Source organism: Mesoplodon mirus, assembly GCF_964341445.2.
Source record: "Mesoplodon mirus genome assembly, chromosome: 7".
Lineage (NCBI taxonomy): Eukaryota > Metazoa > Chordata > Mammalia > Artiodactyla > Ziphiidae > Mesoplodon > Mesoplodon mirus.
Window position 1 is genome coordinate 79510730 of NC_138983.1, and position 21813 is coordinate 79532542.

General features: G+C 37.8%; 1 protein-coding gene and 1 pseudogene across 14 annotated transcripts in view; both read left to right on the top strand.

Moving 5' to 3' along the window:
* The window catches only part of LOC309808828 (centrosomal protein of 78 kDa-like), a 1511271-nt pseudogene that overhangs the window by 270792 nt on the left and 1218666 nt on the right, over positions 1 to 21813 (top strand). The gene's annotated exons all lie outside the window — the stretch shown is intronic.
* Positions 1 to 21813, top strand: part of LOC309807088 (uncharacterized protein) — a 457860-nt gene that overhangs the window by 27770 nt on the left and 408277 nt on the right. For 2 of the 13 annotated variants that reach the window (XR_014294489.1, XM_082626314.1), the window contains exon 3: positions 20517 to 21486. The exons of 8 other annotated variants lie outside the window; for them this stretch is intronic. Coding sequence is in view for 4 of the 5 variants with exons in the window: in XM_082626314.1 (XP_082482440.1) it covers positions 20517 to 20557 (41 nt within the window). In the remaining variant the exon portion in view is untranslated. Of the gene's footprint in view, positions 1 to 12643; positions 12840 to 20516; positions 21487 to 21813 lie in introns of those variants that run through there. 3 more of the 13 variants (XM_082626312.1, XM_082626311.1, XM_082626315.1) reach the window with 2 other exon arrangements.

A 21813-nucleotide genomic window follows, 5' to 3' on the forward strand; every position in this document is an offset into this window, starting at 1 on the left:
TTTTTTATTTGTTTACTATTTAACTTATTCAGTTTCAGCTGCGTTGGGTCTCTGTTGCTGCGCGCGGGCTTTGTTCTCTAGTTGCGGCGAGCGGGCGCTACTCTTCGTGGCGGTGCGTGGGCTTCTCATTGCGGTGGCTTCTCTTATTGTGGAGCACAGCTTCTAGGCATGCGGGCCTCAGTAGTTGCGGGTCGTGGGCTCAGTAGTTGTGGCACGCAGGCTCTAGAGCGCAGGCTCAGTAGTTGTGGTGCACGGGCTTAGTTGCTCTGCAGCATGTGGCATCTTCCCGGACCAGTGTTCGAACCCGTGTGCCCACCATTGGCAGACGGATTCTTAACCAGTGTGCGACCAGGGAAGTCCGAGAGCCTGGTTTGAAATGCATTGTCAGAGCACGTGGCTCAGTGACTCAGGGAAGGGGGACGGCCCTCAAGTGCCCAGGACTTGGGTAGCTGCAGAGGTTGGCGAGGCTCTCAGAGCAGCGTGAGGTGGACTGGATGAGGCTCCTGAGGTGCTGGTAAGGACCTCCCTCCTTAGGATGTGGGCCTCCCGTCAGGAAAAGCGGGACGTGAAGGCAGGCAGACCCTGAGTTTGACTGAAGAGCCTCCCCTCTATGCTGGTTTTGGTTTCTTCCTGTGGAGAAACTGAAACGTTGTAATTGGGACAGTGAGTCATCTGCTCAAAAGATGTCATGTGTAGAGACTGTGGACGGCATGAAACGCGGGGTGGGGTGCGGTGGGTCAAGTCAGGGGGACTCTGGGCTCCAGCGCGATGCCCGACAGGAAGGGGCGAGGCCGCGGCGTGTTCCCGCTCATCCTAGGCCCCGGTAAGCAGTATGGACGTTCCCTTGGGGTTTTTCTGAATCGTGAATGAGGTTGAGAGTATTTTCACGTGCTTAGAAGCCGTTTCTTCTTTTTAATTGGTAGACAGTCTTTAGAGCAGTTTTAGGGTTATAGGAGAACCAGAATCGAGCAGACCGCACTTTCCTATACCCGTCCCTCTGGGTTCCCTCCTTTGGTAACATCTCTGGCCTGTGTGGCGCGTCATCTCAGTGATGGCTCGGCATTGACACCTAATTCTCCCCTGGAGTCTGTAGTTTATATCAAGGCTCACTCTCTGTGTCCTACTGTTCAGGTTTGGACAGGTGTGATGACCTGCAGCCACCACTGCAGTGTCACCCAGAACCATTTCACTGCCCGAAACATCCCTGGGGGCCACCTGTTCACCCGCCCAGTGCCCCCAAGCCCCCAACAGCTGCTGGTCTTGTTACTGTCTGTGTATTTTTGCCCTTTCGAGAATGTCACGTAGTTGGAGTCCTTCATTCTGTGGTCTTTTCAGACTGGTGTCTTTCTGTTTTTGTATGAAGGGCCTGTTCATGTCCACTGCCCGTCTTACTGCCCCAATGCTTTCCTGTGGTTTTTTTTTTTTTTTTTTTTTTTTTCCTGTGCGCGCGCCTCTCACTGTTGTCTCCTCTCCTGCTTCGGAGCTCAGGCTCCGGACGTGCAGGCTCAGCAGCCATGGCTCAAGGGCCCAGCCGATCCGCGGCATGTGGGATCCTCCCGGTCCGGGGCACGAACCCGTGTCCTCTGCATCGTTTGGCAATGGAAGGCTTCCAGAAGCCTCCCCCTTCCATTGCAGCTGAGGAAGCAGCTCCTCAGCTGAAGGTGTGGGTGAGGTTGGGGGTTTGAGAATAGGCAGTTGGAAGAACTCCTCAGTCTGGAAGACACAATGTGGGAGGGAATCTGAGTAGCTCATGTAACGTGTGTATATTTTATTCACTAAATCTTGAGTTAGCTCTTAAGATTGAGAAGAAGCAGCATTAGGGAATAATAAGCGAGCTGTCCTCCACATCCTAAGACACGGTACCAACTGAGACTATAAATCTGCAGGTCCAGATTCATTCACAGATGGTAGGCTGATGGGAAGCTGTTAGCCAGAGTTAGGGGGTTAGGGAGCAAATCCCCAACTTAGATTCTGTAGAGGGTAACGACCTGCCTCTCTCATGCAGGGGGAGATGGAATTCTCAGCTCGATGCCTCAGGACTCCGGTCCGTTATCATAGCTGTTCTAATCTGTTTCTGAAGTGGTCTTTTCTACAACATTTAAAAAAGGGACTGCATTATCCTGAACATTTTTATCAAGTAACAAATCAGCTGATATAAATGCATAAAGTTGGCTGAAAGCGGGCCAGGATTTCAAAGCCCCTTCGGCATGTCTAGGTTGGGCACACGTCATGGAGCCTAAGAGTTTATTTAGATGGGGAATCTTAAAAAGCTGCGACTAAAAGTGACCATGAAATCATCCAACTTTTAAGTTTGAAAAAGGCTCATTCTTTTTCATATGTAAAAAAGCATTAACTGAGTCATTAAATGAGCTTTTAAAAAAGCCTCCTGTCAAGAGAGTGACAGATACAGAACTTTAAACCCATGCCTCTGGGGCCAGTGCTCTTTCTGTCATAAAATGTTTCTCCCTAACATTTGATGAATCAAAACATACACACACACACACACACACACACACACAATGTTAAGACCCAGTGTTCACTCTTCAACTTGCTTTCAACCATATGGAAACTTTATGGATTGAGTCTTTCAGATATTATTTCAGAGCAGATAAGCCAAACACTATTTCTCTCACCTGGCTCCAAGCACTGTTTAGTCTTCTCCAACTGGGTGTAATTATTCACTAGGGATCTCACCTATTGTTCAACACTCAAACTTGTGATGGCCATGCTGTGGACTCCATTGTCTTGAGAGGAAGGTTTACACACCAAAACATTTGGGTGGGTGAAAGGAACACAGGAGAGGAGACTAGAGGAAAGGTATCGGTAAATATGTAGTGAGTTGTTGCTCTTCTACCTTGATTATGCCTGAATGGCTATTTTTATTAACATGAGCTTGCGCTACATGCTTGATGCATGACACACGCAGACTCCCTTAACTTAGAACATAATTGTGGCACATGTATCTCCAGCTACAAATATAGATACCAAAGAGCCTAAGGAGCTCTGAGAGTCACATACCTTCATTTATTTTTTTGACTTTTTCTTTTTTTGTGAGAATTGAATAGAAATAAAAGCTAAAAAATATCCCTTATTCACCTAGCAATTTCTTCTTATCTTCCTTTTCTCAGGTAACATCTCTAGGAATCCTCCCATACCCAGGAAAAGATAGTTTCTCCTGCTCTTTACAATCAAAACCCCCTGGGCAACCCTTTCTCATACCTTTTATAGTAGAGTGTTGAATTGTGGATTTACTTGTCTGAATCTTCTTTAACCTGTGAGAAAATTGAGTGCAGGGGCTGAATCTTCCAACAGTGTATCTTCCAGTGCCAAGCACAAAAGAGTCAACTGACATGTAGCTTTAAAAAAAAAAGTATCTTGTACATATTGTAAGTGTTCAATACATTTGTACATCAAGTACATGAAATAATCAAGGCTGAGAAATATGATAGGAAAAAATTAATATTAAGGAGGATTTATAAATGAGTAGAAAGGGGATTTTAGGGAAGAAATCATGGTTTAAGATTATTGGTTTTTTTTAACCTGGTATATGTTGCGGATTGCTATACAAGAAAAGGCAGTTCAATACTTTGAAAATGTGTGAAGTCTGTATTCATTAGTTCATCAGCTAAAATAAGGTGGTATGCCCATAGCTGCTCATCTTTCAAAAATTTTCATAAATGTCAACTTGTTGAAAATATTTTTGAAACTAATTTTTCTTTACCTTTTAAATTCTCTTGGAATTAAACATGGTGATTTACCACTAAGACCTTCAAGATGTATTAATTTATTTAGGCCACCATAATAAATTTGAGAGAGTCTTTGTACAGAGATGCATTTTAAAAAACACAGTTAATCACCCAAAAGTAATTTATAAAGGAATTCAAATTTTAACCATTACTCATAAAAAAAAGGTGAAAAAAGGAATTAAATTCATAAAAAGTTGAACATTCCTAAATCTTCATCCCCCTACTCAATTTTCTTGTAGTTCACAGTGCTGCAGAATTCCTAATGCAGAAATCCTCAATTATATCCAGCACTTTTTGGCTTTTCCGTTTTCTTTACAAACCCTCCATTATTTTCTTTTTCTTTTTTTTAAATATCTTTTTTGGAGTATAATTGCTTTACAATGGTGTGTTAGTTTCTGCTGTATAACAGAGTGAATCAGCTATATGTATACATATATCCCCATATCCCCTCCCTCTTGCGTCTCCCTCCCACCCTCCCTATCCCACCCCTCCAGGTGGTCCCAAAACACCGAGCTGATCTCCCTGTGCTATGCGGCCGCTTCCCACTAGCTCTCTAGTATTCTGTACTTGGTAGTGTATATATGTCCATGCTACTCTCTCACATCGTCCCAGCCTCACCTTCACCCTTCCTTGTGTCCTCAAGTCCATTCTCTATGTCTGTGTGTTTATTCCTTTCCTGCTCCTAGGTTGATCAGAACCATTTTTTTTTTTAGATTCCATGTATATGTGTTAGCATACAGTATTCGTTTTTCTTTTTCTGACTTACTTCACTCTGTATGACAGACTCTAGGTCCATCCACCTCACTACAAATAACTCAATTTCGTTTCTTTCTATGGCTGAGTAATATTCCGTTGTATATATGTGCCACAGCTTCTTTATCCATTCATCTGTTGATGGACATTTAGGTTGCTTCCATGTCCTGGCTATTGTAAATACAGCTGCAATGAACATTGTGGTCCATGACTCTTTTTGAATTATGGCTTTCTCAGTGTATATGCCCAGTAGTGAGATTGCTGGGTCGTATGGTAGTTCGCTTTTTTAGTTTTTTAAGGAACCTCCGTACTGTTCTCCATAGTGGCTATACTAATTTACATTCCCACCAACAGTGTAGGAGGGTTCCCTTTGCTCCACACCCTCTCCAGCATTTATTGTCTGTAGATTTTTTGATGATGGCCATTCTGACCGGTGTGAGGTGATACCTCATTGTAGCTTTTGATTTGCATTTCTCTAATGATTAGTGATGCTGAGCATCGTTTGATGTGTTTGTTGGCAATCTGTATGTCTTCTTTGGAGAAATGTCTGTTTAGGCCTTACGCCCATTTTTGGATTTGTTTGTTTGTTTTTTTGATATTGAGCTGTGTGAGCTGCTTGCAAATTTTAGAGATTAATCCTTTGTCAGTTGCTTCATTTGCACATATTTTCTCCCATTCTGAGGGTTGTCTTTTCGTCTTGTTTATGGTTTCCATTGCTGTGCAAAAGCCCCATAGCAGTATTGTGAGTGTCACTGAAGCAGACTTGGGTCCACTTATCCACGTGCAATAAACCCAATCTACTGACACTGGGTTGTGGTGAAATAAACTGCCGTGATTTATTGTAAGGCACCATACAAAGAGTCCGGGACAGCTAGTACTCAAAAAGCCTCATTTTCCTGATGGGTTTCAGCAAAGTGTTTTTAAAGGCAAGGTGAGGGAGGGGAGTCCCAAGGTATGTGATCAGCTTGTGCACAGTTCTCTGTTTGGTTGATGGTGAGGTTTCAGGACAGTGTCACAGGGGTTAACGTCATCAATTCTTTGGCTCCAGTAGGCCTGGGGGCTATGTGCTCATGGTCATTAAGTAGTTAACCTTCCATTTGGTGGGAGTTTTAGCATCTGTAAAGCAGGAAATGTGCATCAAATACTGTTATCTATGTACTTCAGAGAGGAGCTAAAGTAGAGGATATGGGGGAGGGTTCTATCCTAGGAAGGCCCCATAGGGTCCTCCTCTGTTACATGAGCCCTGATGTTCTTTCCAAAATCCTCTTAAAGTTGAAGACAGACAGATTGGGTTTCCATTTTTTTGCTACCAAAAGCATCCTAACTTATACACTTGGCATAAAAATACTCTACTAATTTGGTACCTGCCCAGAGGTCTTGCTCAGGGCTGTACACAACTCCAGCTTGTGTCATTCACATTGACATTATTATGAATGGTACCCACTGGAGTTGTGCAGTCCCCAACTTTCATAGTTGTAAAAGGCTGTGCTGCTTTGTATCTGCTCATCTTTCCAGCTCCCCTTCAGTTGTCTTACATATGTGAGCTACAGTTGAGTCAGTTCCAACTACTTTTGCTCTCCAGAGGAACCATGGTATTACTTGGGCTTTTTGTGATCACTTTGTTCCCAATGCCAAATACAGATTCTTCACAGTTTGTTCATCTGACAGAGTCGTGTTTATTCTTTGATGGTCTTCTCAGATATCACCTTTACTCTAAAACTTTTCTGGTCACATCATTTTCCTGCCATAGACCCTAGGCACTCATAGTAAATGACTTTATCAAATGTAAACATAGCACTTTGTGTACATTTCTATCAATGCATCTCATGATGGTTTTATGTTAGTCTTCTGTACTGACCTATGTGCTTTTTGAGCAAACAGATTTTTCTAATTGTGGCCTAGTAGAGGAAACCCTAGCACACAGCAGATGCTTAAAGGACTCTCTCTTTGTGGACTGTTTAATGTATTCATTAACACTCATAATTCACTGAATGAACCAAATCATTTAATATTTACAGTTTTCCACAGCAAGATCTTTTTCGACCCACCGCCTAGAGTAATGAAAATAAAAACAAAAATAAATAAATTGGACCTAATGAAACTTAGAAGCTTTTGCACAGCAAAGGAAACCGTAAACAAAATGAAAAGACAACCCTCAGAATGGGAGGAAATATTTGCAAACAAAGCAACTGACAAGGGATTAATCTCCAAAATATACAAACAGCTCATTCAGCTCAATATCAAAAAGACAAACAACCCAATCAAAAAATGGGTGGAAGACCTAAATAGACATTTCTCCAAAGAAGACATACAGGTGGCCAACAAACACATGAAAAGATGCTCAACATCACTAATCATTAGAGAAATGCAAATCAAAATGACAGTGAAGTATTACCTCATACCAGTCAGAATGGCCATCATCAAAAAATCTACAGACAATAAATGCTGGAGAGGGTGTGGAGAAAAGGGTACCCTCCAACACTGTTGGTGGAACTGTAAATTGGTACAGCCACTATGGAGAACAGTATGGAGGTTCCTTAAAAAACTAAGGATAGAGCTACCATATGACCCAGCATTCCCACTCCTAGGCACATATCCAGAGAAAACCATAATTGGAAAGGATGAATGCACCCCAGTGTTCACTGCAGCACTATTTATAATAGCCAGCACGTGGAAGGAACCTAAATGTCCATCAACAGAAGAATGGATAAAGAAGGTGTGGTACATATATACAATGGAATATTACTCAGCCATAAAAAGGAATGAAATAGTGCCATTTGCAGAGATGTGGTTGGAGCTAGAGATTGTCATACAGAGTGAAGTAAGTCAGGCAGAGAAAAGCAAATATTGTATAGTACCATTTATGTGTGGAATCTAGAAAAATGGTAGAGATGAACTTATTTGCAAAGCAGAAATAGAGTCACAGATGTAGAGAACAACCTTACGGTTACCAAGGGGGGAAGGGGTGGATGGGATGAATTGGGAGATTGGGACTGACATATATAACTACTATGTATAAAATAGGTAACTAATGAGAACCTACTGTATATCACAGGGAACTCTACTCAGTGCTCTGTGGTGACCTAAATGGGAAGGAAATCTAAAAAAGAGCGGATATATGTATATGTATGACTGATTCACTTTGCTGTACAGCAAGAAACTAACACAACATTGTAAAAGAACTATACTCCAATAAAAATCAAATAAAAATTTTAGAGTTTTCAATCCCCCATTATCACATATATCCAGATGCAGCAATATTTACTTCTTCTATCAGTTGCCAATGTCAACTAAAAAAACCCAAACAATAGCAGCATAGTAAGGAGAAACTTTACTCAAAAGGGTAAGTGCAAGGAGGGGCCTATTGCAATTGGGGGAGGAGAACTATTGCATTAGGGAGAATGCTGTGACCCTAAGATCTGCAAGCCTCTCAGTGGTTAATCAAAAGGGGTTTTTCTTCTCTTGAGAGGAAGTAACAAGGGTATTAAGGGTAGGGTGTGGGCAAATGGGATAAAAGAGTAGCTTGAGTGGGTGGTAGATCAGAGAATATTTTACCCTGAGGTCAGCCTGTTCTTAGGAGAGATTATCTGTTGACTCAGTCTGACAGTGAGTCCGAGTTCTGGAGCCTGGAGGAAGGAGTGAAACTTTACAGTTTGATTAATAAGCAGTTTGTTCCAATTGATTAGTAGGAATAAACACTTCAGATGATAATTTATGAGACAAAAAAAATGGCAATTTGGAATATCTTTGTCTGGCATTGCCATAGGTAAACAAGAGGAGGCATCTGTGGTGGTTCTTAGGAATAAGCTGTTTTCCACAACACAAAGGGCAGAGGGATATCTTAACTTTTGCTGTTTTCCAGGATTCGAGGGCTCAGGTAAAATTCCACATTGTCACTAATAATAGTTTTCAGTATCGAAGGACACAATTAGACTATATAAAACTTTATTTTCTTTTGCAGTGGTCATCACACAGCCAAGCAAATGTATCCACTTGTTAAATTTAATTACCTTTTATCTTAGAGAGTTCCCCCATATTAAATAGGTCGGAAATTTTTATAAAGAATCAAATATTGCTTTCCTGTCTGAAAAGTGTGGACTGAGTATCAGAGACTTATCAGATTCCTTGCAAGCTAAAGTCACCTTCATTCACTTGATAAGACTGTAGAGGGCACAGTTGGACTGAAACAAAGCTTGAGTGAAAGAGTGTGAGAACTTTATTACACCTAGCTAATACCCAAATGATTAATCAGTGATTCATATCTGCCTTTCAGAGCAAAGGTCTTTTAAAAAATCTTTTTGAAAGAGGGTTTTCTTATTTGTCACTTTACTTTCTTTTTAATTAATCCTAACAACATTTCATGTGAGAAAGTGTGTTTGAAGAGATAGAATTATAAATGAGTCCAGCATTATTGTTATAGTCCCTGTATTAAAATGTTACTGTAAGCTAAGGCAAGGAAGTCAAAGATAGTAGATTAAGAGAAAACTGCTGGGGCAATGAGCAAGCATTATTAAAAACAAGTGACAGGTTTGTATTACTCTATTGGAAGTAGCATATAGTAGTGGAAAGACTAAGGAATTAGTTGGGCTATCCGTAAGCTATTTGAAGCACAGCTTTTCCAAAGCTAAGTAAAGTTTTCTCTAATCATCAGCTAATTTGTGGTTTCAAAATCCTGTAGTGTTCTTGATGCAGTTACCACCAAAATGAAGCATGCCCTTCTTCCTAATGGTCTAGTCCTCCCCTTCCTTGTACTATATGTGCAAAACAAATGACATATACGAACTCTTTATGTTCTCTTTTCACCCTGCTTTCATTCCACATTGCACCAAGATTTCATTTTCCACATCAGTAATGGCTTTATAATTTCCAAATTCAAAGGTTTTTCTTCTGTCTCATTTACCTTAAAATCTCAATTGCTTTTGATGTTTTGCTCCTCACAGATGACTCTTATCTTTTTGCTGTAATTGTGTTGACTATGTACTACCTGTTACTCTTTTCACATATTTAGCAAATCAGTTTGTTACTTTGAGTGCTTCTTTTTGATTTTTCCCATTCCACTATTTTGGGAATTCACCATACTTCTGTATTTTGTGTGCTGGTTCTCCTCTATCAGACTATTGATTGAATTTTATGTTTCCAGCTAAAACCTGCCATTGGATTGGCTATTACCTCAGTGGGAAATGGCTATGGTATCCATGTAATGTACTCTCACTAAAGCCCCAACTTTGTATTGCTAATTGCCTTCTAAATATTCATAAATGGATGTCTTGCTATTCCTTGAAAGATAGCTATTCAAAATCATGTTTCTCTCCAAACCTAGTCCCGCTTTTTGATTTTCTCATTCTTCTATCTCTGCCATAGCCTTTAGATGGAAAAAAATTTGACTGTTTTTTCAACTAACACTCTGTAGGCTCCTTGCTAGCCTCCTAGGCCAGGTCTTTGGGCCAAGGTAACTAGTCTCTGGATCCATTAGAAAGTCCAAGGGGGCAGAATTTTCTTTATGCTTTGTTCATTAATGTAGCCTAATCACAAAGGATGATAACTAGCTCAATTAATATTCATTAATAAATGAATGAGCCCAAGTACCCAAAGTTAGGTTCTCCTATTATTTATTTTACATTAATTACCAGATGAATATTTTTAATACCACTTTTGTATTGCTGCTTTTCTGATCAGAAACTTCATTGAGTCTATTTTGTCTCTTTTTTTCTGACTTTTAAGATTGTCCATTTTTCTATTCTAAGGAGGTCCTAAGAAAGTGAATTAATGTTGTGGGTAAGAGTGAACGTACTGGAGTTAAACAGCCTGAGTTTGATTATTGTTCTTTCATTTACTAACTGGGACAGGTATTTAATTTTTCTGTGCCTTGATTTCTACGTCTTTAAAATTGAGATAATGATCACTGGATTGATGTTAGGATGAAATAAGTTAGTGCGTCTTAAGCACTCAAACAGTGCCTGGTATTTAATGAATGCTCAATATGCATTATTATTATTATTATTATTAACCTCTACATTTGAAAAGCGTCTGTACAGTCAGTGACATCCAGATGTTTAATAGAACATATCCCATCTTTCAAACAAAATTTTACATGTAATCCCAATAACTTTATGAAATACAAAATAAGTGTGGCTTTGATTATTTGTACCCTCCGCTCTTTCATAAACTCATAAATGTCCTTGACAAAATCCCCAAACTCCAAGAACTACAATTTAAAAACCCCTGGTCTCAGTAACTTTTTTTCTTTTTTTTTAATATTTATTTTTTTGGCTGCACTGGGTCTTAGTTGTGGCATGCGGAATCTTAGTTGCAGAATGTGGACTCCTAGTTGAAGCATGCATGCGGGATCTAGTTCCCTGACCAGGGATCAAACCCGGGCCCCCTGCATTGGGAGCACAGGGTCTTACCCACTGGACCACCAGAGAAGTCCCTGGTCTCAGTAACTTTTGATGTAAGTATTTACTGATTGACTAAGTCATGTTGAAAACCATTAGATTGTAGAAAGAGCAGGCGTTTTAATAATACATCTATTATATTGCCTGTCTCAAGTGAGGGTATTGTAAGACAAGGAAGTTACATTTGAAAATATTATGTAACACAGACAATTTATATCTATTTTAGTAAATTTAGATCAAAGGAATAAACTTTTTTTATAATAAATGAGGGGTAAGTTTGAATTACAAATCATACTTAAGGAATCAAAGTGTTGTGTTATTATAATTGTCATATATAGAATAAATTATTTGCCCTTTGAGCATTTGGAGATGACTTAAAACATTATTTGTTTCTGAACTAAACCTAAAAGATGTAAAAAGCATTTTCTAAATGATAATATTGATATTAACAATACTTATCCTTTTACTTTCAACTCTGTAAGCTTAGTAAAACTTCAGTCTTTATTGATATCCCCATATCTAAAAGATATTTATCTCTACTGCTTAACTGGAAATTTTTGAGAAAAAATTAATTGATGTTATTAAAAGAAAGGTGTCATCTAAAATTATACTGTCTTATTCTTAGAAAGAATTTGCTGAGTGATCCAGTGAACATCTGACTAAGAGTCATGTACTCTTAAAGGGGTTGAGAACAGGTTCATGAGATATTTGAGTCCCTTCATTTTACAAATGAGAAAAATATGAGCCTGCTTAGCTAAGGAATTTACCAAAGATAGATGATTGCATATTAAATATTAAGAAGTATTAAAATCTCTGTTCTCAATCCAGTACTCTTTCCACCATTTGGAAAATTAATCATACAGTCTCAAACATCAAAATATTTTTTCCTGTATCCAAAAGAGAACAGAATGTCATGTTTTAGAATCCAGATGTCATATCAACTTAAAAAGCAACATAAAAAACAATTGTAAAGTAAAACTTTGGATTAAGCAGATGATGACTGCTTGATTGGTAGTGGCTTATACTGGAATATAAAGTAAATCAATAAGCAGAAATACTGCAGTCATCTGTTTTTCTGAATGTCAATCAACAGAGCTGTTCTAAGAAGGATTGAGAAATAGCAAAAGGCTGGTCTTTCTCCAATCTGTGGTTGTCTTTATTGAACTCATTTTCTTTTTTCCTTGCCCTTTTTGGTGCCTCTTATCTCTGTTCTCTCCTTCTCCTACCAAAACTTCTTCTAGGAAACTTGTATCAAACTTGTACTGAAATGTAAATGGCTTACAAGCCTTAAGGTGCTGCCTCTCCCAGGGAAGTGTGAGGAGTGAGATTTAAGAGGGGCAAAGAAAGGTAAAGTTATAGAATGTATATCTAAATATGAAATTTTAAGCATCAATGAGGAAGAGAGTAGCAGTTTTAAATTGTAGGAGGACACACTTCCCAGTGATTTTAAAACCATTGTTAATCTCCCCAAAGAAATAAAAACCAAACAAACAAATATGCAACAAATATAACAGCCAAACACAAAAACAAAAATAAAAAACCCCAAATTAATGGGACTTGACTATGTTGAAACTGAGATTAATATGTGGAGTATTGATTTCTCTAATAAGTTGAGTCCCTCAGTCCATGAATATGGTATATCCCTTTATCTAGGTATTCTTTAATTTTTCTCAGTACTGCTTCATAATTTTGCATATAGAAGTCTTCGTACCTCTCATTAGATTTATTTTTATGTGTTTCACTTTTTAGATATTACCATCAAGAGCATCGTTTTCTGAATATCCTATTTGCTGTTGGTCTGTACAAATACAATTGATTTTTAAAAATATTGACCTTGGATTCAGCAACCTTGTTAAATTATCTTATTCAAATGGCTTACCTGTAGAATTTGTTTCAAATACCATAAGGATTAAAAGATCAATTCTCTAAAACAATGTAATAAATCTAAGATTTCATACAAAAAGTAATGTTTTTAAAAATTCATACAGCAAAACTTGACAGGAAAAGAAGAATAAATATGTAAATCCACAATCATCGTGGGAGATTTTAACACAACTCCCTCAGTAGTAGGTAGAACAACCAGCCAAAAGTCCATGGAAGATTTTTAACACAAATATGAAACTTGATCAATTTGAAATATATAAAACGCTCTATGCAACAATGATGATGGAAATCACACTTTTAACAAGTATATATAGACTATATTACAAAATTGATTATATGGTTGTACATAAAGCAAGTCTCAACATATTTCAAAGACTGAAATACAATAAAAGATGCTTTCTGACCATTGAGATGTTGAGTTAGAAATCAGTAACAAAAATTATTTTAAAATAGATCCAAATGTTCAGGAATTAAGCATTTTACTTTAATAATCCACAAAGAAGAAATCACAATTAGCATAAGAAAAGCAAAATTTTAGCTATACTCCCATGGTTTATTACATATGTGTGTACTCTAACACCATCACAGTTTCCCCCACAAGCATATGCACTAACAGAGTTTGTATCCTATCTATCTAGTTTCCTTTAGGGTCTGATAAGGCCAGTTGAAGATGCTTACTAAATGCTAATTGGGTGTATCGGCAGAACTCTTGGTTTTAAGCAACATGATATGACTTAGATAACTTTAAGAAAATGAATTTATTACAATGATACAGAGTAGCTCACAGAATGGTTTGGAGAGTCAGAGAACCGTGGGTCTAAACTATCAGCCAGGAGAAATGTCTAAACTTATTTCATGGTCTGATGTGGTGAAGACGAGATTGCCACTACTGCTGGATTACTTGATTACTCTGCAGATCGTAATGCTGAGCTCACAAACACAGAATTTAGATGCTGCTGGAAAGAGGGTATTGCTTCCACTAGGGTTCTTTTGTGTGACCAGTATAGACTCTACAATTACTGTTTTCCACTCACTCACTGGCAGCTTTTAATTGCAAATCTGGGGCATATGCATCCAACTGATAGAATTCCGTTTTTGTGCTAATGCCCTAGTTTCAAAGGAGGCTGAGAAAACAAGTACTTGAGATGTTTAGCTTCTATGGTGAAAGGTGGATTTGCCTCATAAAGTGGGAGATTCCTAAAACATAGGGAATGGACAAGGTTCATGCAATGTATCTATGACTTACAGGCAGACATGGGTCTTGCCAAGACACTTTGGGTAGTCTATTTACTGATCTGTAGGTTCTCTGAGCATGATGTCATTAAAATAGAGGATAAGTGTGATGTCAGAAGGTCAAGGTCTCTATGAACTAAGCTGTGATGTAGAATGAATAAGTTGAGACAATACAGTGAAATTAATACTGCTGCCTTGTGATTTGCAAGCAAATTGTTCTGATGTTCTCAGCTTTTTAGAGTAAAGGAATAAAAGCATGTGCCTAATCAATAACTATTGATTACTTAGAAAACAAAGCAGGTTCCTTAGAACCTTACTGATTTGTTCTAGTGAAGAGACCACATATAGAATAACGGCCTCAATTTGCTGTCTCTAGCTGATCAAATTTATAACAATCTTCTGTTTTACTCCTGAATACTCTGACTTCTACACTAGACAAATTGAAATTTTAAAAGGGAATATGATAGAAATCACCAACCCTGAATTTGTAAAATCTTCAGTAGTGAAACTAATCACTGTGATTCTCTTAGGGATTTAATCATGCTTTTGATATATTATTATAATAAATAGAGGAAGCTCTTGGGGCTTTTAGTGGGCTCTTCCTAATAAAAATATTATTCCCTGAGACATGCAGCCAAGATGGTGATTCTGCTTGTGGCTGAGTGTACTACTTTAATGATATACTAAGAAACTAATGAAATATTTATGGAATTTTGGGGCATCCTACTAGTCCTACTGGGAGGCAGACTTAAGTCAAACTGCCATTTATCATTTCATCTTCATGTCACCACCCTGACTAGTGGAGAATAGTGGTATCGAAGGTACCAAGAATCAATACAGGGAAGGGTAAAGAGGTTGGGATGGGAAAAATTGACTTCCATTTTCTAGGTAACTCGTCTTGGCTAAGTCATTACATGTCTCCAATCATGGCGAAAGAAATGTTACTATATATCGTAAAATTGACTTCTCTTTAGAAAGATGGCAAGTGAGGGTTGGAGAGTCCTTTCTTTATTGGAATCTACCATTATATCCTCATCCCACTACAAAGAAGTCCAGTTCTTTTTCAGTCAATGCCCCATTCCAAGATGCCAATTAAACTTTCATAATAAAGCAGTCATCAGAATTAAATGTTTAGTGTTATTCTATCTCAACCTGTGGATGCAAGAAGTAAGACTTTTATCACATTCACAGAAAGTTAATGATATTTTGGCATTATCTTGAGCTGGGAATTTAAGACTGGAATATTACATTCTTATTACATTGGTTTATCCTGTTGTCTTTATTTTTAATTTATTTTATTAATTTATGAAAAGAAATTTTATTGTGGTAAGAAAACAATATGTGATCTACTCTCACATTTTTAAGTGTATAATACAGCCCCTGGCAACTATCATTCTATTCTTTGTTTCTACAAGTTTGACTATTTTAGATATCTCATATAAGTGGAATCATGCAGTATTTGTTCTTCTGTGACTGGCATATTTCACTTAGCATAACATCTTCAGATATATCTATGTTACTGCACATGGCAGATTTTCCTTCTTTTTTAAGGCTGGACAATATTCTATTGTATGTATATATCACATTTTAAAAATGTATTCATACGTTTTGTCCATATCTTGGCTATCATGAATAATGCTACAGTGAGCATGGTAGTGGAGAAATATCTTTTAGATCTTGATTTCAAATCTTTAGACTATCTACACAGAAGTGGCATTGCTGGGTCACGTGATAATTCTATTTTTAAGGTTTTCAAGACCCTCCATACTATTTCATAGCAACTGTACCATTTTACATTCTTACCAACAGTACACTGTAGTTCCAATTTCTCCACATCCTTACCAATACTTTATTTATTTTTATAATAGCCATCCTAACAGGTTCAGGATGATATCTCATTGTGCGTTTTCTTTTGTTGTTTTTTGGGGGTTGTTTTGGTCTGTGCTGTGTGGCATGTGGGATCTTAGTTCCCTGACCAGGGATTGAACCTGCACCCTCAGCAGTGAAAGCACAGAGTCTTAACCACTGGACCACCAGGGAATTCCCTCATTGTGGTTTTGATTTACATTTTCCTGATGGTTAGTGATGTCGAGCACCTTTTCATATATCTGTTGACCATTTATATATCTTCTTTGGAAAAATGTCTGTTCAAGCCCATTGCCCATTTTTAAATTGGGTTATTTGGGGTTTTTTTTTTTTTGCTATTAAGTCATAGGAGTTTATAAATTTTGAATATTAAGCCCTTATCTGATACAGGGTTTGCAAGTATTTTCTTCTATTCCATAGGCTGCCTTTTCATTTTGTTGATTGTTTCCTTTGCTGTTCAGAGGGTTTTTAGTTTGATGTAGTTCTACTTGCCCATTTTTGCTTTGTTGCCTGTGCTTTTGGTGTCATATAGATAGGACATCATTGCCAAAATTAGTGTCAAGGATCTTTTCCCCTATGTTTTCTTCTAGGAGTTTTACAGTTTCAGATCTTATGTTTAAGTCTTTAATCCATTTAGAGTTGATTTTTGTGTATGATACAAGAGTCCAGTTTCATTCTTTTGCATGTGGATATCCAATTTCACCAACACCATTTGTCAGTTTTGAGAAAGAACAAAGTTGGAGGCATAAGAGTTTCTGATTTCAAAAAATATATTACAAACCTACAGTACTCAAAACAGCATGGTACTGGCAAAAAGACGAATGGAACAGAATAGAGAGACTAGAAATAAACATATGCATATACAGCCAACTGATCTTTGACAAAGGAGCTAAGAATACAATTGGGAAAGGATGCTCTCCCAGTGCCCTTAGAAGTAACCATGACACCCTACAGATTTGGAATATTCAGGGCCTCCATACTTTTTTAAAAGATAAATTTATTTATTTATTTTTGGCTCCATGGGGTCTTCGTTGCTGTGCACGGGCTTTCTCTAGTTGTGGCGAGTGAGGGCTACTCTTGATTGCAGTGTGCGGGCTTCTCATTGCCGTGGCTTCTCTTGTTGCAGAGCACAGGCTCTAGGCTCATAGGCTTTAGTAGTTGTGGCACACAGGCTCAGTAGTTGTGGCTCGTGGGCTTAGTTGCTTCCCGGACCAGGGCTCGAACCCGTGTCCCTTGCACTGTCAGGTGGATTCCTAACCACTGCACCACCAGAGAAGTCCCAGGACCTTCATCCTTTTACATGTGAGTTACTACTTGATTTTCCCTAGTCAGGTCACTAGTAGGCTTTAAGTTCCAGGAGACTCTAAGGTTAATTTTTCTCAATTTGTTTCTTATTGCCAACTAGAGATTTACTGTCTCCAGTGCCAACCAGGCTAGATAAGTGATGGCAATTTCCCCTATATCCTCAATGATCTGTTGTCTCTGATCTCTCCTGGTATCAATTTTTATGTTAGAGCAATAGATGACTTACTCTGGGTTAATTAAGTAGAAAATAAACGATTAAAAATATATTGGACAGTTTATGGAATCTCTAAATAAAAGATTCAAGAACCAGGATTGGTGTTTGGAAGTTTAAACTTATGCCTAGGAATCATGCTGTAGAATTGGTCCAGGGAACAACCTAGTGCAAGAGTCACTGGGCAGAGACACTTCAGCTAGAACTACAAATATCAATGATAGGGGATGCTAAATACAGTAATATGAATCACTGATACATTTGTTCTGGATACTGAAAACAGTGTGTGCTTTCCACTTCCAGAATATATTCTAAGCAGTCTTTTCTTCTTGTCAGTAGCTTCTAGTCCAGTCTCCAGAATGGATATAACTGATTGTCAGAGCTAAGGTCATATGCTAGCCTATGGCTTTAAAGGTTACTCAGAGATTAAGTAGCTGGCATTTTCAATCTCAATAACGAGAGACAGATTCTTCCTCATAAGATGGGGATTTCCATAACTTATATATGGGTTCATACACTGGACAAAAACGAAGAGTAGAACTCTCCATTAGAGTTTATTCATGAATAAATACCACAGAAGTCATAATTTTCTTTACAATAATATTTTGGAAACAAGAATAAGGAAGTTTTATATATATATATATATATATATATATATATATATATACACACACACACACATATATATATACACACACACACACGCATATATGTATATATGGGTGTGTGTGTTTATAAATTCTGACTTTATATAAAGTAGGCCTTTGTTTTTTACTGTGACTGTTCTGAATGCAGAATGGGGATTCTTTTAGTTACAAAGAGGAAAATGAAAACTTTTTTCTGAACTAAACTACATGAAATGTGAACATGAAGATTAACATCGTCTCTGAGGCAGGAACCTCAAAATTATACTCCTTCTCAATCAATGTTATTGTCAGTTCTTAGTTTTATTAATTATTAAAGGAAAATATATATCCAAGACATTACTGCAAATAAATATTTTAGAATATGTCTGGCTTTTCCTGTACAGTGAAAACATTTGTATAATATGAAATGTAAGAACAGATATTTTTCCAACGTAAGTTCTCGTTGCACATTCTCACATATTATAACCATATGTAATTACTGTTAAGTGAAAAGCCTGAATTAGATGAGTAAATTGTTAGAGCCAGTGGTAAGAAAATTATTATATATATTTTTAGCACAGTATTTAAATTTTATATTTAAGAAACTTTTGAGGGACTTTTCATCTAGCTAGTAAGTGAGTTAATTAAAAACAGAGGAACGTTGTGAAGAGTGACACCATGGTGTTTTTAGAATCAGAGGGGTATGAATTCAAATTATTCAATGATAATTTTTGAGATCCTACCACAGCCAGGTACATGGCTTTTACATTTTCTCTAGGAATTTCATTTTCATCATCTAAACAATAGATATAAAACATTTAACTAATGAAGTTTTTGAGAGCAGAACAAATCTTCAAGGCAAGACACAAAAAGGTGAAAACCTTTCCAAGTAACTTGACTATGTTCCAGAGCAAAACTCAATAATATTTATAGAAATACAAAAATATTCATCACTACTACAAGGCAAAATTAATAAGTTATGGCATCCAACCAAAGATTACCAGGCATACAAAGGGTCAGGGAAAGATGAACTATAATAAGAATAATCACTTGAGAGTGACCCAAAACTGGCACAGATGTTAGAATGAGAAGATAAGGAAGTCAAAATAGCTTTTATAATTGTACCACACATGTTAAAAAAAGTTATGTCGAAATATAGAAGATATAAAAAAGAACCAAATTTAACTTCTAGAGATGAAAGCTACAGTTATTGAGATCAAAACAAAGCAAACAAATCATTTGATAGGTGTTGTGTGTTTGAAAGTTTGTTGTTTGAAAATTTGTTTCATTTGTTCTACCAATCAGACCTGGTAGAAGAAACAGTGTTTCTGGGTAAGAGATGATGAAATACCAGTCCTCCAGTTAGTTCACTGTCACTCTCAGAGAGCTTAAAAGAGAACTCAGTGTGGTCGAACAGTAGCCCAGAGAATAAGTTGGAGGGGGTTATTGCTGGAAGTGACAAAAGTTAAGACATGGCTTCCACTTTGGGGTGTCTTCTGTTGTAAAAGAGGCAAGAATGAGGATGAACCTTAAACTCTTCCCATGCTGAAGCCACAGAGTGAACCCATCCCATGTTATTAGAGGCCACTGATATCAGAGGCCGAAGACCAGGATCATAACTGCTAATGGGCAGCTAATTGTGCTTGTAGTCAGAGGAGGGTCTCCCTCTTTTCCCCTTTTTCTTTTTAATTCTAAACTCAGGGTTATAATTAAACAAAACAGGAATTTAGAGAAGAGCATGTGGGAAGCTTTTTGGCTATTTGGAGTTGTTGCTTTGAACAAATATCCCCCCAATAAAAATAATAACATAATAATAGTAGTACATGAAATGTCCATATATTTACTTAAATGAATTCTTTAAAATTAGATGTAATTTTTGGTCTAGACTGCAAAAGCATTAAATTTCCCTTGTAGCAGTTACTGAAAAAAAATTAAACATTTAAATTTCTTTACTTCATCAAGATTGAATTTCTCAATCAAACCACATATGATTAACCTGGTTTTCCAATGTATCTTTTATAACAGACACATAATCTGATAATAAACATGGCATTGTTTTCTGAATTATTTTTAATGACATACATGATAGAACATGAGAGGATCTTGGCCCATTTAGCAACCCCCATACTTTTATTTTAATGGAACATATAGTTTAGGTAGAAAATATAGCCTAGTGGATTTAAAAAAAAATTATCTTTGGAAATGAAAAATAATGGAACTGAAAGATTATGTATAAATTAGAGACTATAAGGATTTGATTTATTTGAAGTACAGAGTCCTTAAATTGTGCTTCTGGTTAATAAACTGGCTTTAGACATTGGACAAAGGTCTGTCATTTCTTCTACTACAGTCTGGTATTTCAAGAGCTACCAAGAAAACACTGCTGAATGGCTTTAGGTCTCAGAAGTTAAGACACAAGAGAAGTCAGATATCACCACTATGGTGGTAAATTCCCTCTATGCAAAACAATTAAAAAAAATTCCACTTCTCTCATTAGAATACCACAGTGCAGAACTTCCGTGGTGGCGCAGTGGTTAAGAATCCGCCTGCCAAGGCAGGGGACATGGGTGCGAGCCCTGGTCCAGGAAGATCCCACATGCCCAGAGCAACTAAGCCCGTGTGCCATAACTACTGAGCCTGCATGGCACAACTACTGAATCCCACGTGTCTAGAGCCCGTGCTCCACAACAAGCGAAGACACCGCAATGAAGAGTAACCCCCACTCGCCGTCACTAGAGAAACCCCACGCGCAGCAATGAAGACCCAACGCAGCCAAAAATAAATAAAAATTAATTAATTAAAGAAGAAAAAAAGAATACCAGAGTGCAATGTCATCATCTCCTCAAGAAAAAGTGCCATATAATTCTGTTCTCTGTCTTCAGTGTTATGCAGTAAGACAAGATTTGTTTTCTCCAAGTCCCCCCTCCCTTTTTTTGGTCATTTCCCCCTCCTAGAAGAGAGCCTTAGCTTAGATGAGAAAATAAAGTTTCTATTATCATAACACCAAATAAAGGCTATCAACATTTGCAAGGGAAATTTTGATTGTAGATGTTTAACTGAAAGATTAAAACGTATTTCCGTAGGACCTTCAAGGTACCTGACCTCTCCCACAGCGTATCTTGCTGAGAAGATGAAAGGAGCCTATTGACTGCTAATCAAGCCTTGCAGAGTAAGAAGAAAGCTGAAAAAACCAAGGTCATGGTGAAGAGGAGAAAAGTTAGGGAGAACCTACAGAGATGCAGCTTTAAGCTGAAACCTGTATAGACTTTAAATGGAAAAGAGGAAAACACTATCCGTGCTCTCCACTGTTCTCTATGTGTTTTGTATTGTAACGTCGGCTTTTCTTCTAGTAACAGACCCACTTTCATGCTCTTCCAGATATTCAAGTCTACATAAATAAGGATTTATATACTTGTGGTCTTGTCTGAGATTACTGTACTGTGACATAACATATGGCTGTGCCTCCATCTAAGACTCCCATAGAAATTAGCCAAGAAATACTCCACCGTTTATCTAAACTACCAGATTGTTGCTGAGGAAGGGGAGTGCTCACAGCTTTTGTAAATTGATGTAATGAATACTCTTTCAGCAGGGGAGTAACTTGAGAAAAGTAGTAATCTTGGCCTGGAAGCACTGGCCGAGAGAATGCATGGTTTAACATGAATGCCTAGGTTAATGCTTTCTTGTGAGTTTATTAGTTTCCCATAGGAAAATTTCACAAGCTGTTATCAGGCTATGAAGAGAGGGAAGAAGCCTGGGGAAGGTCATATGTGTGCCTGCATCATCCAAAATGG